The sequence below is a fragment of the Bombina bombina genome, chromosome 1 (genome assembly GCF_027579735.1).
Source record: "Bombina bombina isolate aBomBom1 chromosome 1, aBomBom1.pri, whole genome shotgun sequence".
NCBI lineage: Eukaryota > Metazoa > Chordata > Amphibia > Anura > Bombinatoridae > Bombina > Bombina bombina.
This window is the reverse complement of record NC_069499.1, coordinates 993,700,516-993,718,892: the sequence shown is the minus strand read 5'-3', so window position 1 is coordinate 993,718,892 and position 18,377 is coordinate 993,700,516. Positions and strand designations below refer to the sequence as shown.

The 18,377-nt window shown below is 40.3% G+C and overlaps 1 protein-coding gene across 1 annotated transcript in view; it reads left to right on the top strand.

Annotated features, from left to right (window-relative positions):
* The window catches only part of SLC2A4RG (SLC2A4 regulator), a 273,776-nt gene extending 255,630 nt beyond the window's left edge, over positions 1-18,146 (top strand). The window contains exon 9 of the mRNA XM_053711990.1: positions 17,167-18,146. Within this exon, the coding sequence (XP_053567965.1) occupies positions 17,167-17,278 (112 nt within the window). The 3' untranslated portion in view covers positions 17,279-18,146. The remainder of the gene's footprint in view (positions 1-17,166) is intronic.
* The last annotated feature ends 231 nt before the right edge of the window (positions 18,147-18,377 follow it).

The window sequence follows — 18,377 nt, the reverse complement described above, 5'->3', positions numbered from 1 at the left end:
GGGAATCTCAGGAGGTGAGATTACCGATCAATATTTTGGAACTCCGTGCAATTTTCAGAGCTCTTCAGTCTTGGCCTCTTCTGAAGAGAGAATCGTTCATTTGTTTTCAGACAGACAATGTCACAACTGTGGCATACATCAATCATCAAGGAGGGACTCACAGTCCTCTGGCTATGAAAGAAGTATCTCGAATTCTGGTTTGGGCGGAATCCAGCTCCTGTCTAATCTCTGCGGTTCATATTCCAGGAATAGACTATTGGGAAGCAGATTATCTCAGTCGCCAAACGTTGCATCCGGGCGAATGGTCTCTTCACCCAGAGGTATTTCTTCAGATTGTTCAAATGTGGGAACTTCCAGAAATAGATCTGATGGCTTCTCATCTAAACAAGAAACTTCCCAGGTATCTGTCCAGATCCCGGGATCCTCAGGCGGAGGCAGTGGATGCATTATCACTTCCTTGGAAGTATCATCCTGCCTATATCTTTCCGCCTCTAGTTCTTCTTCCAAGAGTAATCTCCAAGATTCTGAAGGAATGCTCGTTTGTTCTGCTGGTAGCTCCGGCATGGCCTCACAGGTTTTGGTATGCGGATCTTGTCCGGATGGCCTCTTGTCAACCGTGGACTCTTCCGTTAAGACCAGACCTTCTGTCGCAAGGTCCTTTTTTCCATCAGGATCTCAAATCCTTAAATTTAAAGGTATGGAGATTGAACGCTTGATTCTTGGTCAAAGAGGTTTCTCTGACTCTGTGATTAATACTATGTTACAGGCTCGTAAATCTGTATCTAGAGAGATATATTATAGAGTCTGGAAGACTTATATTTCTTGGTGTCTTTCTCATCATTTTTCCTGGCATTCTTTTAGAATTCCGAGAATTTTACAGTTTCTTCAGGATGGTTTAGATAAAGGTTTGTCCGCAAGTTCCTTGAAAGGTCAAATCTCTGCTCTTTCTGTTCTTTTTCACAGAAAGATTGCTAATCTTCCTGATATTCATTGTTTTGTACAAGCCTTGGTTCGTATAAAACCTGTCATTAAGTCAATTTCTCCTCCTTGGAGTTTGAATTTGGTTCTGGGGGCTCTTCAAGCTCCTCCGTTTGAACCTATGCATTCTTTGGACATTAAATTACTTTCTTGGAAAGTTTTGTTCCTTTTGGCCATCTCTTCTGCCAGAAGAGTCTCTGAATTATCTGCTCTTTCTTGTGAGTCTCCTTTTCTGATTTTTCATCAGGATAAGGCGGTGTTGCGAACTTCTTTTGAATTTTTGCCTAAGGTTGTGAATTCCAACAACATTAGTAGAGAAATTGTGGTTCCTTCATTATGTCCTAATCCTAAGAATTCTAAGGAGAAATCGTTGCATTCTTTGGATGTTGTTAGAGCTTTGAAATATTATGTTGAAGCTACTAAGTCTTTCCGAAAGACTTCTAGTCTATTTGTTATCTTTTCCGGTTCTAGAAAAGGCCAGAAAGCTTCTGCCATTTCTTTGGCATCTTGGTTGAAATCTTTAATTCATCATGCTTATGTCGAGTCGGGTAAAACTCCGCCTCAAAGGATTACAGCTCATTCTACTAGGTCAGTTTCTACTTCCTGGGCGTTTAGGAATGAAGCTTCGGTTGATCAGATTTGCAAAGCAGCAACTTGGTCTTCTTTGCATACTTTTACTAAATTCTACCATTTTGATGTGTTTTCTTCTTCTGAAGCAGTTTTTGGTAGAAAAGTACTTCAGGCAGCGGTTTCAGTTTGAATCTTCTGCTCTTTTTTTCAATAAACTTTATTTTGGGTGTGGATTATTTTCAGCGGAATTGGCTGTCTTTATTTTATCCCTCCCTCTCTAGTGACTCTTGTGTGGAAAGATCCACAGCTTGGGTAGTCATTATCCCATACGTCACTAGCTCATGGACTCTTGCTAATTACATGAAAGAAAACATAATTTATGTAAGAACTTACCTGATAAATTCATTTCTTTCATATTAGCAAGAGTCCATGAGGCCCACCCTTTTTTGTGGTGGTTATGATTTTTTGTATAAAGCACAATTATTCCAATTCCTTATTTTTTTATGCTTTCGCACTTTTTTCTTATCACCCCACTTCTTGGCTATTCGTGAAACTGATTTGTGGGTGTGGTGAGGGGTGTATTTATAGGCATTTTAAGGTTTGGGAAACTTTGCCCCTCCTGGAAGGAATGTATATCCCATACGTCACTAGCTCATGGACTCTTGCTAATATGAAAGAAATGAATTTATCAGGTAAGTTCTTACATAAATTATGTTTTTCTTTCATGTAATTGGCAAGAGTCCATGAGCTAGTGACGTATGGGATAGCAAATACCCAATATGTGGCACTCCACGCAAGAGTCACTAGAGAGGGAGGGATAAAAATAAGGACAGTCAATTCCGCTTAAAAATTAATCTACAACCCAAATCAAAAGTTTTAATCTTATAAAGAAAAAAACTGAAATTATAAGCAGAAGAATCAAACTGAAACAGCTGCCTGAAGTATTTTTCTACCAAAAAACTGCTTCTGAAGAAGAGAAAACATCAAAATGGTAGAATTTAGTAAAAATAAGCAAAGAAGACCAAGTTGCTGCTTTGCAAATCTGATCAACAGAAGCTTCATTCTAAAAAACCCAGGAAGTGGAAACTGACCTAGTAGAATGAGCCGTAAACCTCTGAGGCGGGGATTTACCCGACTCTAAATAAGCATGATGAATCAAAAGCTTTAACCAAGACGCCAAAGATATGGCAGAAGCCTTCTGACCTTTCCTAGAACCAGAAAAGATAATAAATAGACTAGAAGTCTTTCTGAAATCTTTAGTAGCTACAACATAATAATTCAAAGCTCTTACCACATCCAAAGAATGTAAGGATCTCTCCAGAAAATTCTTAGGATTAGGACATAAAGAAGGGACAACAATTTCTCTACTAAAGTTGTTGGAGTTCACAGCTTTAGGTAAAAATTTAAACGAAGTCCGCAAAAACCGCCTTATCCTGATGAAAAATCAGAAAAGGAGACTCACAAGAAAGAGCAGATAAATGAGAAACTCTTCTAGCAGAAGAGATGACCAAAAGGAACCAAGAAAGTAATTTAATGTCCAGAGAATGCATAGGCTCAAATGGAGTTGCCTGTAAAGCCTTCAAAACCAAAATAAGACTCCAAGGCAGAGAAATTGATTTAATGACAGGCTTGATACAAACCAAAGCCTGTACAAAACAATGAATATCAGGAAGTTTAGCAATTTTTCTGTAGAACAGAAAGAGCAGAGATTTGACCTTTCAAAGAACTTGCTGACAAACCCTTATCTAAACCATCCTGAAGAAACTGTAAAATTCTAGGAATTCTAAAAGAATGCCAAGAGAATTTATGAGAAGAGCACCATGAAATGTAAGTCTTCCAAACTCGATAAAAAATCTTTCTAGATACAGATTTACGAGCCTGCAACATAGTAATAATCACTGAGTCAGAGAAATCTCTATGACTAAGCGTTCAATTTCCATACCATCAAATTTAATAATTTTAAATCCTGACGGAAAAAACAAACCTTGAGATATAAGGTCTGGCCTTAATGGAAGTGGCCAAGGTTGGCAACTGGACATCAGAACAAGATCCACATACCAAACCTGAGCGGCCATGCTGGAGCCACCAGCAGCACAAACGATTGCTCCATGATGATTTTGAAAATCATTCTTAAAAGAAGAACTAGAGGCGGAAAAATATAGGCAGGTTGAAAACTCCAAGGAAGTGTCAATGCATACACTACTTCCGCCTGAGGATCCCTGGACCTGGATAGGTACCTGGGAAGTTTCTTGTTTAGATGAGATGCCATCAGATCTATTTCTGGAAGCCCCCACATCTGAACAATTTGAAAAAACACATCTGGGTGAAGAGACCATTCTCCCGGATTTAAAGCTTGATGACAGAGATAATCCGCTTCCCAATTGTCTATATCTGGGATATGGACCACAGAAATTAGACAGGAGCTGGATTTTGCCCAAGCAAGTATCCGAGATACTTCTTTCATAGCCTGAGGACTGAGAGTCCCACCCTGATGATTGACATACGCCACAGTTGTGACATTGTCTGTCTGAAAACCAATTAACGTCTCTCTCTTCAAATAGAAGCCAAAACTGAAGAACTCTGAGAATCGCACGGAGTTCCAAAATATTGAATGGTAATCTCGCCTCTTAAGATTTCCAAACCTCTTGTGCTGTCAGAGATCCCCAGACAGCTTCCCAACCTAAAAGACTCTCATCTGTTGTGATCATGGTCCAGGTTGGATGAACCGAAGAGACCCATAGAACTATACAATGGTGATCTAACCACCAAGTCAGAGATAGTTGAATATTGGGATTCAAGGATATTAAATGTGATATCCTAGAATAATCCCTGCACCATTAATTCAGCATTAAAAACTGAAAAGGTTTCATATGAAAATGAGCAAAGGGAATCGAATCCAATGCTGCAGTCATGAAACCTAAAACTTCCATGCATATAGCTACTGAAGGAAATAATAGAGACTGAAGGTTCCGACAAGCTGAACCCAGTATAAATTGTCTCTTGTCTGTTAGAGACAAAGACATTGACACAATCTATCTGGAAACCTAAAAAAGGTGACCCTTGTCTGAGGAATCAAGGAGCTTTTGATAAAAAGATCCTCCAACCATGTCTTTGAAGAAACAACAGAAGTTGAATCGTATGAGATTTTGCAGAACGAAAAGACTGAGCAAGTACCACAATATCGTCCAAATAAGGAAACACTGAGAACCTTGAAAAGATTCTTAGAGCTGTCGCTAGGCCAGAAGGAAAAGCAACAAATTGGTAATGCTTGTCTAAAAAAGAGAATCTCAGAAAATGAAAATAATCTGAATGAAAACAGAATATGAAGATATGAATCCTGTAAGTCTATTGTAGGCAAATAATGCCCTTGCTGAACAAAAGGCAGAATAGACCTTATAATCACCATTCTGAAAGATGGTACTCTAACATGACAATTCAAAAGTTTTTCTTTCTTTGGGACAATGAATAGTTCTGAACAAAACCCCAGACCCCGTTCCTGAAACGGAACTGGTATGAATACCTCAGATAACTCCAGGTTTGAAACTCACTTCAGGAAAGTCTGAGCCTTTACTGGAATAGCTAGAATATGTGAGAGAGAAAAAGACTTCTCACAGGCGGTCTTACTCTGAATCCTATTCTGTACCCCAATCTAAGAAGTTTGGACCGAATTGAACCAAACAACTTTAGAAAAATCTTAACCTGCCCCCTACCAGCTAAGCTGGAATAAGGGCCGCACCTTCATGCGAATTTGGGGGCTGGCTTTGATCTCTTAAATGGTTTGAATTCATTCTATTTTGAAGAAAGCTTCCAATAAGAAACATGTTACTTGGGGAAGAATTAGGTTTCTGTTCCTCATTAAGAACAAAAACTAATATAAGCTTAGAACTTACTCTTGAAGCAAAAAAACTCCCTTCCCCAGAGTAACAATTGAAAGTATTGAATCCAACTGTGAACCAAATCATTTATTACCTTGGAAGGAAAGAAAAATATAAATCTGGATTTTAGAAATCAAATCAGCATTTCAAGATTTAAGTCACAAAGTTCTTCTAGCTAAAATAGCTAAATACATAGATTTAACCTCAATTTTGATAATATCAAAAAATGGCATCACAAATGAAATTATTAGCATGTTGAATCAAGTTAACAATGCTAAACAAATCATAAACCAATACTTGTTTTGCTAAAGTTTCCAACCAAAAAAGATGAAACAGCTGCAACATCAGCCAAAGAAATTGCAGACCTAAGAAAAGGACCTGAAAATAAAATAATTTTCCTTAGATAAGATACAAGTTTCCCATCTAAAGGATCTTTAAAATAAATACTATTTTCCATAGGAATAGTAGTACGTTTAGCAAGAGTAGAGATCGCCCCATTAACTTTGGGGATCTTTTCCCAAAACTCCAAACTAACTGCTGGCAAAGGATACAATTTTAAAACCTTAAAGAAGGAATAAAAGAAGTACCAGGCCTATTCCATTCCCCAGAATTAGGAACTGGAAAAAAACCTCTGAAGAAACCACAGGAGGTTAATAAGCAGAATTTTAAATGTTAGCTAGCCTTAAAATCAATCAATATCCAAAATAATCAACACCTTTTCAACAAAGAACGAAAGTACTCTATTTAAAAGTAAAAAAGTAGATTTGTTAGTGTCAATATCTGATGAAGGATATTCTGAATGAAATAAAACATCATCAGAGAAGGATAATTCAGTATGTTGTCGGTCATTTGAAAATTCATCAACTAAATGAGAAGTTTAAAAAAGACCTTTACATTTTATTAAAAGGCGGGATGGCAGACAAAGCCTTCAGAATAGGATCAGAAAAATATTCTTATAAATTCCCAGGTATATCTTATACATTAAATGTTAAAAGAATAGCAATAGACAATGCATTAATACTTATGGACATTTTTTCTGCATGTAAAAGTTTATCATGATAACTTAATACAAACCATATGTCAAATATATGTCAAATATTTGTTACATAAGTTAGGATTATTAATACCTCTGTTTTAGGGAACACAACTTGAAAACAGTTTAGTTATGAATGTTACACAGAGTTTCACAAGGGAGGTCCAGAAGAGTGTAAACTCTGTGTATTAATATCGCCCTTGTCCGTTTGTACTCAGAACTCTCAAGAGCACAAATAGCAGTTTTAGGGCTTAACAGAATAAATGTATATAGCAGATTGAAATAGTAAATCTAAGATTCATAAGCAGAACTTATTTAGATAAGAGCATAGGCTGGTAGCAGTTGCGGTATCAGGATATTTATATAATGACAGTACGTATACAAACTCCAAGCCAAAGGAATGTAACATACGACCTGTTCCTAGTGTAAGTCTCTGGAGCCGTCTAAGCGGATGGAGCAATGCAGGCGTATGGTACAAACAACCGGAGCCACTTATCCTCTGCGCGCGGTGACTAGGGAGAGCTGTTGATGCGGCTGCAGCTGATGACGTCACCCGCGCTGGCTCCGATCTTGCTGAGAGGAAGCGGAGCTGCAGTGCAGCTCAGGAGATTGTGACAGCTGACCGGAGAGTTGAGTGAGCGGTAGTTGTAGGTAAGCTGGGACAGGCTAAGCAAGAGCAGTTGCAGTCCCAACCTGACAGCAGACAGTCCGTCCTTAGGATTTGGCAACAGAGTAGCCTTGTGGTAACAAGTAGTAGAGTAGCTAGCAAGCTAGACTTGGTAAAGGAAGTTAGTACTTGCAGATACCTGCAAATCAAACTAACCAAGCAATGAGTCTAGGAAGGGGAGGTGCTTATATAGCACAATTTAGGATTAAGGAAGGAACCAATTAAGGTACAGAACAATGGCAGGAACCCTGACACCATAGCTAAAGATAAAAATTCATAACATTAAAATAAATTAACTTAGCTTTGGTAGGACTGATATCAGTCAGCAGGAATCCAACAGTGTTTTCTGATACAGGAACAGTTTTAAGATATCTTGCAAATGTAAGAGAAAAAACAACATATAACGCAAAATATCAATTTCCTTATATGACAGTTTCAGGAATGGGAAAAAATGCAAACAAAATAAGCCTCTGGAAACCAGAAGCAAAATGAAATAAAGACTTAAATAATGTCAGAAATCTGGCGTCAAGTATGATGCCCACAACTGACAAAATATTTTTTGGCGCCAAAAACCTCTGCAACAAACACGAGCGTCCTCGTGCAGCTGCATGTGTTCTGGGAAATGTAGTTCAGTACTGAACTGCTCTTTGTTCCCCTCCCATTTACTTCCTGTGCTGCTGTTGCTGGACACGGCCAGAGCACTGAGAGATATCAGGTATTTAGTGAATAAGGGAACCTTCTTCCTGAGCACAGACGTTGGAGCCTGTTATCAGCTTGAACTCATATGTGTTAGGAGCCCAAAGAAAACAGGCAACCAGTCTCTACCAGGACTGAAGGTTCATACTCTAAGAGGAGAAGGCACATACTCTAAGAGGAGAAGGACAGCACTACTTAGCCCCACTACTACCACCACGCCAGGATCACGGAAGTTTCACACTTACAAGAGGCGGCAGCTTACCTCATATGATTGAGGTTTGTTCTAGTAAGTGCAATACCTATTAGATTTCCTGAGCATCACACATATGAACTCTATTCCAATCACACCTTGATGGACTTATCACTTACTGTTCTAACCATTTACTGTTATTTCTGTTATTTCTATTAATTCATGTGATATAACATTTTGACTATATATAATTAGATTTTGTACTAATAAGTGCATTTTCATATTTGCCAACACTATCTGAGGCTATCTGTTAATTAAATAGCCATCTAACCACTAGTGAAGTCAGGGAAGACCCCCTGGAATAGCGCTGTTTTCTCACTTTCCTCTCACCATTTTTTGTTTGCAGGGGTCTTCTCACCCTCTCTTGGGTGGATAATCCCTCCATTCACTTTGATTTACAGCTGCCTTTCTAGGATCCCCAACTTACACTCCAGCTAACCAAGACTAACAGCGCTAACTACTGTTGTGTTGGGTATCTACCCACACAACCCAACCCCCCATATATATATATATATATATATATATATACACACACACACATTTTAACTGAATTTGTAAGCTTATCATGCAGCAGTGCACTTACTGGTGTGAGAGGACTGCAACACTATGCTTATATTTATACAAGCTAATACATACACACACACACACACACACCCATACACAGACACCATACACAGACACACACTCACACACACATACACACACACACTCCTACATACGCACACATACACACACACATATGCACATGATTTCTTTTAGAAAATGAAGTGGATATTCAACTTAAAAATACCTATTCATAATATAAAAATAAAGAATGCAAAGAGAAACAAAATTGTCTGCAGTAATTTTAGTTGTCATGCACAAGGAAGGCTAACGTCCTCACTGGCATTATTGTTTATATACACAGTTAATAAAAAGCACTATACAAATAATTAGGGCTGAAATGGACAATACATTTTCATGCAACCTTAGCATATAGTAGTTGAACAAACAATGCATTTGTGCCGGTGTGTACTCGCAAACTAACTGCTAACACCTGCATCTGGTTCAGAGCAGGACATGATTCCCCAGAGATCTGACCAGTACCTGCTGTTTAGTACTTTTCACCAGCAGCGATCGCATCGGCGGAACTGTATTTTGGTAGCTGCACTTTTTCATGGTTCCTGGTTATCATCCGGAAACACATGAGCAGACGGTGCTGATTACACTAATACTCTGAGACTAATTGAAAAACAAAGGACTATGGAGGGTGCAGACTGCATGTCCTCACTTTACCATACTAGTCTGCAAATAATTAGAATTGTGCACTGTACTGCATGCACAATAGTATAAGATCATTAACATGTGGAACGTAATACTCAGCCCTCAGTGAACACAATTATTGTTCTGTGTGTCCTGAGGGAAAGTCATGCTTGCGACGCGACCCAGTAAACACAGTGATGCGACCCAGTAATGGGTCGCGACCTGTGGTTTGAAGAACCCTGGGCTATAGGGATCAGTTGTTAGCGCCTCTAACCCCCTATTTTGTGTATCATCTGTTTCACCTCTGGTACTACTTCCCAGAGTGATTTCCAAGATATTTCTATATAAATCATCAGTAATTCTGGTTACCCCAGCCTGGCCTCACAGATTTTGGTATGCAGAATTGGTTCATATGTTCCGTTGCCCTCCATGGCCTCTTCCTTCCTTCTTTCATGGTGGAAGAGTTCACAAGACCCCACCCTTTATTTTTTGTGGGTTTTTTTCTTGAGCACATGTCTTTCTCTCCTCCTTTTATGACTCATATTACTTTTTCCTTTCTCATTTTGCTTGGATATACATTAGACCGAGGTACCTGTGAGGTGGGAGGATTTTTTTATAGAGCTCTTGGGGTTTTGGAATCTTTGCCTCCTCCTAATGATAAGGAAGAGTTATTCCCAGGAGGAATGGATTGTGGACTCTCACCACCATGAAAGAAATTAATTTATCAGGTCGAATGGTTTTTTCAATTGCAGGCCTCATGGACTCCTAACAGGCCATATTTTTTCTTTTGAGAACCTATGTAAGGCAGCCGTTTCACGTTCTCATATGTTCTGGAAGCCCTTAAGTAGGATTTCTGAGCTTCTACTTTTCAGCATGTTTTGCTATGTCTGAGTGACTTATCTGTCCCGCTCACTTTAGTATTTTACTGCTTTAGCATCTTTGTGCTGGAGAATAATCCAAAATAACTGGAAAACAAATCATACTTACCATCATTTTAATTTAGCATCCCTACGCTTTTTTGTTCTCTCTAAGATGTTATGAGGCAGAAAAAGAAGAGTCTTTAATACCTGAGGTTGGATCTGGGCTGTAAAATTTGTGGTTGCACAAGAAGCCCACAGCAATAAATATCTAGAGGGTTTTGGTGGGTGTTGAAATGCTCTAATAAATGCTCTTTTTAAATCACAATTTATCTAACTGTACTTTGTGTTTAGCACTGGATTGTGCAATATACTAAATGCACAAATTCTAGGCAACTTGCCCCTTTGAAGTTTGGGGTTCTACAGCAATAGATGACTAGGCATAACATCTGCTTAGTACCTTCACTGCTTATACCCACCTGAAAAGGTGAGATTTCAAGTTTTGGGTTTCTGTCCAGCTGCCAATAGAAGGGGACAGTCTTTGATGGTAAGTGCTAGGGTAAAGTGCTAGGGTAGGGAGCAAAGTCAAGATATGAGAATATTGTAAGGATGAGTTAATTTCTCCAACATTGGTGTGTCCGGTCCACGGCGTCATCCTTACTTGTGGGATATCTCTTCCCCAACAGGAAATGGCAAAGAGTCCCAGCAAAGCTGGCCATATAGTCCCTCCTAGGCTCCGCCCACCCCAGTCATTCTCTTTGCCGTTGCACAGGCAACATCTCCACGGAGATGGTTAAGAGTTTTTTTGGTGTTTAAATGTAGTTTTTATTCTTCTATCAAGTGTTTGTTATTTTAAAATAGTGCTGGTATGTACTATTTACTCTGAAACAGAAAAGGATGAAGATTTCTGTTTGTGAGAGGAAGATGATTTTAGCAGACAGTAACTAAAATCGATTGCTGTTTCCACATAAGACTGTTGAGATGAAGTAACTTCAGTTGGGGGAAACAGTTAGCAGACTTTTCTGCTTAAGGTATGACTAGCCATATTTCTAACAAGACCATGTAATGCTGGAAGGCTGTCATTTCCCCTCATGGGGACCGGTAAGCCATTTTCTTAGTCAAACAAACAGAATAAAGGGCTTAATATGGGCTAAAAAACTGGTAGACATTTTTATGGGCTAAATCGATTGCTTTATTTGGGCATTTTATTCATATTTATGCTGACAATTCGCATTTATAAACTTGGGGAACGTTTATTAAACGGCAGGCACTATGTTAGACACCTTTTCCAGTCAGGGGGCCTTCCTAGTTGTAGACTGAGCCTCATTTTCGCGCCATTACTGCGCAGTTGTTTTTTGAGAGCAGGGCATGCAGATGCATGTGTGAGGATCTGAAATTTGCTGGAAAAGCTTCTAGAAGGCGTCAATTGGTATCGTATTCCCCTCTGGGCTTGGTTGGGTCTCAGCAAAGGCTATAGCTGGGACTGTATAGGGGTTAAATTTGTAAACGCTCCGGTTCCGTTATTTTAAGGGTTAAAGCTCTGAAATTTGGTGTGCAATACTCTTAATGCTTTAAGACACTGTGGTGAAATTTTGGTAATTTTTGAACAATTCCTTCATACTTTTTCACATATTCAGTAATAAAGTGTGCACTGTTTAAAATTTAAAGAGACAGTAACGGTTTTGTTTTAAAACGTTTTTTGTGCTTTGTTGACAAGTTTAAGCCTGTTTAACATGTCTGTGTCTTCGGATAAGCTATGTTCTATATGTATGAAAGCCAATGTGTCTCCCCATTTAAATTTATGTGATAATTGTGCCATAGCGTCCAAACAAAGTAAGGACAGTACTGCCACAGATAATGAAATTGCCCAAGATGATTCCTCAGATGAGGGGAGTAAACATGATACTACATCATCTCCTACTGTGTCTACACCAGTTTTGCCCACACAGGAGGCCCCTAGTACATCTAGTGCGCCAATGCTTATTACCATGCAACAATTAACGGCTGTAATGGATAACTCCATAGCAAATATTTTATCCAAAATGCCTACTTATCAGAGAAAGCGCGATTGCTCTGTTTTAAACACTGAAGAGCAGGAGGGCGCTGATGATAATTGTTCTGTCATACCCTCACACCAATCTGAAGGGGCCATGAGGGAGGTTTTGTCAGATGGGGAAATTTCAGATTCAGGAAAAATTTCTCAACAAGCTGAACCTGATGTTGTGACATTTAAATTTAAATTAGAACATCTTCGCGCACTGCTTAAGGAGGTGTTATCTACTCTGGATGATTGTGACAACTTGGTCATTCCAGAGAAATTATGCAAGATGGACAAGTTCCTAGAGGTTCCGGTGCACCCCGACGCTTTTCCTATACCCAAGCGGGTGGCGGACATAGTAAATAAGGAGTGGGAAAAGCCCGGCATACCTTTTGTCCCCCCCCCCCTATATTTAAGAAATTATTTCCTATGGTCGACCCCAGAAAGGACTTATGGCAGACAGTCCCTAAGGTCGAGGGGGCAGTTTCTACTCTAAACAAACGCACTACTATTCCTATCGAAGATAGTTGTGCTTTCAAAGATCCTATGGATAAAAAATTGGAGGGTTTGCTTAAAAAGATTTTTGTACAGCAAGGTTACCTTCTACATCCCATTTCGTGCATTGTTCCTGTCACTACAGCAGCGTGGTTCTGGTTCAAGGAACTAGAAAACTCGCTTAGTAGAGAGACTCCATATGAGGAGGTTATGGACAGAGTTCACGCACTTAAGTTGGCTAACTCTTTTATTTTAGATGCCGCTTTGCAATTAGCTAGATTAGCGGCGAAAAATTCAGGGTTTGCTATCATGGTGCGCAGAGCGCTTTGGCTAAAGTCTTGGTCAGCGGATGTGTCATCCAAGACAAAATTGCTTAACATCCTTTTCAAAGGTAAAACTCTATTTGGACCAGAATTGAAAGAGATTATTTCAGACATCACTGGGGGAAAGGGCCACGAGAATAAGTCTAATTTTCGTTCCTTTCGCAATTTTCAGGAACGGACCGGCCTCTAATTCTGCATCCTCTAAGCAAGAGGGTAATGCCAAACCAGCCTGGAAACCGATGCAAGGCTGGAACAAGGGTAAGCAGGCCAAGAAGCCTGCCGCTGCTAACAAAACAGCATGAAGGAGTAGCCCCCGATCCGGGACCGGATCTAGTGGGGGGCAGACTCTCTCTCTTTGCTCAGGCTTGGGCAAGAGATGTTCAGGATCCCTGGGCGCTAGAAATAGTTTCTCAGGGTTATCTGGAATTCAGGGAACTACCCCCAAGGGGAAGGTTCCACATGTCTCACTTATCCTCAAACCAAATAAAGAGACGGGCGTTCTTACATTGTGTAGAAGACCTGTTAAAGATGGGAGTGATACACCCAGTTCCAATAAAGGAACAAGGAATGGGATTTTATTCCAATCTGTTCGTAGTTCCCAAAAAAGAGGGAACTTTCAGACCAATTTTGGATTTGAAGATCCTAAACAAATTTCTCAGGGTACCATCGTTCAAGATGGAAACCATTCGGACGATTCTACCCACTATCCAGGAAAGTCAATTTATGACTACCGTGGATCTAAAGGATGCGTACCTACATATTCCTATCCACAAAGAACATCATCAGTTCCTAAGGTTCGCTTTTCTGGACAAGCATTACCAGTTTGTGGCCCTCCCATTCGGGTTAGCCACTGCTCCAAGGATTTTCACAAAGGTACTAGGGTCCCTTCTAGCGGTTCTAAGACCGAGGGGCATTGCAGTAGTACCTTACTTGGACGACATTCTAATACAAGCGTCGTCCCTGTCAAAAGCAAAGGCTCATACAGACATCGTTCTGGCCTTTCTCAGATCACACGGATGGAAGGTGAACATAGAAAAAAGTTCTCTGTCTCCGTCGACAAGAGTTCCCTTCTTGGGAACAATAATAGATTCCTTAGAAATGAGGATTTTTCTGACAGAGGTCAGAAAGTCAAAACTTCTAAGCACTTGTCAAGTTCTTCATTCTGTTCCTCGTCCTTCCATAGCGCAGTGCATGGAAGTAGTAGGGTTGATGGTTGCAGCAATGGACATAGTTCCTTTTGCACGAATTCATCTAAGACCATTACAACTGTGCATGCTCAAACAGTGGAATGGGGACTATACAGACTTGTCTCCAATGATTCAAGTAGATCAGAAGACCAGAGATTCACTACGTTGGTGGCTGACCCTGGACCATCTCTCCCAGGGAATGAGCTTCCGCAGACCAGAGTGGGTCATTGTCACGACCGACGCCAGTCTAGTGGGCTGGGGCGCGGTCTGGGAATCCCTGAAAGCTCAGGGTCTATGGTCTCGGGAAGAGTCTCTTCTCACGATAAACATTCTGGAACTGAGAGCGATATTCAATGCTCTCAGGGCTTGGCCTCAACTAGCAAAGGCCAGATTCATAAGGTTCCAATCAGACAACATGACGACCGTTGCGTATATCAATCATCAGGGGGGAACAAGGAGTTCCCTGGCGATGAAAGAAGTGACCAAAATAATTCAATGGGCGGAGGATCACTCCTGCCACCTGTCTGCGATCCACATCCCAGATGTGGAAAACTGGGAGGCGGATTTTCTGAGTCGTCAGACATTCCATCCGGGGGAGTGGGAACTCCATCCGGAGATCTTTGCCCAAATAACTCAATTATGGGGCATTCCAGACATGGATCTGATGGCGTCTCGTCAGAACTTCAAGGTTCCTTGCTACGGGTCCAGATCCAGGGATCCCAAGGCGACTCTAGTAGATGCACTAGTAGCACCTTGGACCTTCAACCTAGCTTATGTATTCCCACCGTTTCCTCTCATTCCCAGGCTGGTAGCCAGGATCAATCAGGAGAGGGCCTCGGTGATCTTGATAGCTCCTGCGTGGCCACGCAGGACTTGGTATGCAGACCTGGTGAATATGTCATCGGTTCCACCATGGAAGCTACCTTTGAGACAGGACCTTCTTGTTCAGGGTCCATTCGAACATCCAAATCTGGTCTCCCTCCAGCTGACGGCTTGGAGATTGAACGCTTGATTCTATCGAAGCGTGGGTTTTCAGATTCTGTGATAGATACTCTGGTTCAGGCCAGAAAACCGGTAACTAGAAAGATTTATCATAAAATATGGAAAAGATATATCTGTTGGTGTGAATCCAAAGGATTCCCATGGAATAAGATAAAAATTCCTAAGATTCTCTCCTTTCTACAAGAAGGTTTGGAGAAAGGATTATCTGCAAGTTCTCTAAAGGGACAGATTTCTGCTTTATCTGTCTTACTACACAAAAGACTGGCAGCTGTGCCAGATGTTCAAGCATTTGTTCAGGCTCTGGTTAGGATCAAGCCTGTTTACAGACCTTTGACTCCTCCCTGGAGTCTAAATCTAGTTCTTTCAGTTCTTCAAGGGGTTCCGTTTGAACCTCTACATTCCATAGATATTAAGTTACTATCTTGGAAAGTTTTGTTTTTGGTTGCAATTTCTTCTGCTAGAAGAGTTTCAGAGTTATCTGCTCTGCAGTGTTCTCTGCCCTATCTGGTGTTCCATGCAGATAAGGTGGTTTTGCGTACTAAGCCTGGTTTTCTTCCTAAGGTTGTTTCTAACAAAAATATTAACCAGGAGATAGTTGTACCTTCTTTATGTCCGAATCCAGTTTCAAAGAAGGAACGTTTGTTACACAATTTGGACGTAGTCCGTGCTCTAAAATTCTATTTAGAGGCTACAAAAGATTTCAGACAAACATCTTCCTTGTTTGTTGTTTATTCTGGTAAAAGGAGAGGTCAAAAAGCGACTTCTACCTCTCTTTCCTTTTGGCTTAAAAGCATCATCCGATTGGCTTATGAGACTGCCGGACGGCAGCCTCCTGAAAGAATCACAGCTCACTCCACTAGGGCTGTGGCTTCCACATGGGCCTTCAAGAACGAGGCTTCTGTTGACCAGATATGTAAGGCAGCGACTTGGTCTTCACTGCACACTTTTGCCAAATTTTACAAATTTGATACTTTTGCTTCTTCGGAGGCTATTTTTGGGAGAAAGGTTTTGCAAGCTGTGGTGCCTTCCGTTTAGGTAACCTGATTTGCTCCCTCCCTTCATCCGTGTCCTAAAGCTTTGGTATTGGTTCCCACAAGTAAGGATGACGCCGTGGACCGGACACACCAATGTTGGAGAAAACAGAATTTATGCTTACCTGATAAATTACTTTCTCCAACGGTGTGTCCGGTCCACGGCCCGCCCTGGTTTTTTAATCAGGTCTGATGAATTATTTTCTCTAACTACAGTCCCCACGGTACCATATGGTTTCTCCTATATATATTTCCTCCTGTCCGTCGGTCGAATGACTGGGGTGGGCGGAGCCTAGGAGGGACTATATGGCCAGCTTTGCTGGGACTCTTTGCCATTTCCTGTTGGGGAAGAGATATCCCACAAGTAAGGATGACGCCGTGGACCGGACACACCGTTGGAGAAAGTAATTTATCAGGTAAGCATAAATTCTGTTTTCCATTTTTATTATTGTTTTATTTATAAAGCTTCAACATGTATTGTATTGCTATTCAGAGGGTTGTAATGGTCCCACGAGTCTTGGACAAAAATATAGGCCAAGACAAAGGAGTTATGGGGCATGCCCATGAGCTAGATGTCTATTTTTTCACCAAAGTACCCTAAAATAGAAGAGGAAGAGCCGCAAAGGATATTGCTTAATAAAAGGCAAGAGACCAAAGGAAGGATTCTCAAAAGTGAATGTTAAGGCTATTTGTAGATCGAGGAGGGCAAGATCATTTTTATAACACTATATAATAAAACTATAAATAGTAGTTAGAGGGTTTACCGTTCTTAGAAATATTTTGTTTTACTATTTAAAACATTCCTTCACAGGCTCTCTTTCTCATTTTATTTTTCCGTCTTTTGTCTTTTCTTTTGCATTTGGCGAACACCATGGTATACGATTCTCTTAATATTCTACCTATTCCTTCTTATTTTCCTTAGAAAGCCTCGTGGAGAAGCCAAGAAGTGTCGCAAGGTGTATGGGATGGAGCGACGCGATATGTGGTGCACCGCCTGTCGCTGGAAGAAAGCATGTCAAAGATTCATAGACTGAAGGCTTTTGGGTTACAGGCGTTTCATTGTTAGTGTTTTATGGACAAGCCGCATCTGTGGAGTGGATTACTCCACTGAAAATTTTATAAATGGATGTTTTTACACTCTTTTTGTATGGTCACAGTCCAGCACTATTCGTGTGTGTGGGCTGTACACAGTGTAGTTGACTATGGGTGTAGGGATTTTCTTAGGTCCCTCACTGTGTAAATTCAGGGTTAAAATTATTTTTTTATGATGCGCTGTAAAGAAGAGGATGGAGGAGGTGTTTTGTTTTTATTAATATTTTTTTGCACATTGCTTTTGCACTTTGCTGATGTCCTAAGCTATTTCACCCCCCCCCCCCCCTCCTTTCCCTGGGTGTTACAGTGGCTTTTTAACGTAATAACCCTGTATTAATACTGTGCCTAAAGCACTTAATTAATCTGTACATACCGGCAAATTTATGATTGAACACCACCTCTAGAAGTAGCATTATTTTGTGAGTGCATAATAAGAACACATGCCAATTTTGCATTTTTTAAGCACGTGTGTGGGTACTCAACATAAAGTCCTCTTTTAGATTATTCTAAAGAAAATTACTTAAGGAGGTAGAAGAATTTAGACTGCACTTCAGGATCTTCTGCCTTTAGAATTGCATTGGAATTATAGCATTATTTCAAGACAGTGCATGGAGCTCATTTATGACTGTCATAATCTTAAAAAAAGCACCTTAAATAGGGCAATAATACAGCTCAATCTAGAGGTGTTCATGTTTATGTTTCGTTTGCATTTGACCATGTTACTAATAACCTGGGGGTTCTCTGTAACTTTGCACAACCAGAAGAAAGAATCCGCTGGGATTTTAAGAAACTTTGATAACTTTTCTATTACGAGTGGTATTTTGTGTTGTGATTTTTATTTTTTAAAGTGTGTGTGGTAGTTTCATTTTTAAGCTGAGGTTTCCTACAGAATTATAAGTATCAATTTGGATCGGTTGGATGAAGAGAGAACATGAGTTTGAATGTGTGTGCGTTCTGTGAGCAATGAAGTCCGTAAAGTGGACTTTAGTAGGAGATATAGGTGCTGTGAATTGAATTGGAGAGTTTTAAGGTGAGCTGGAC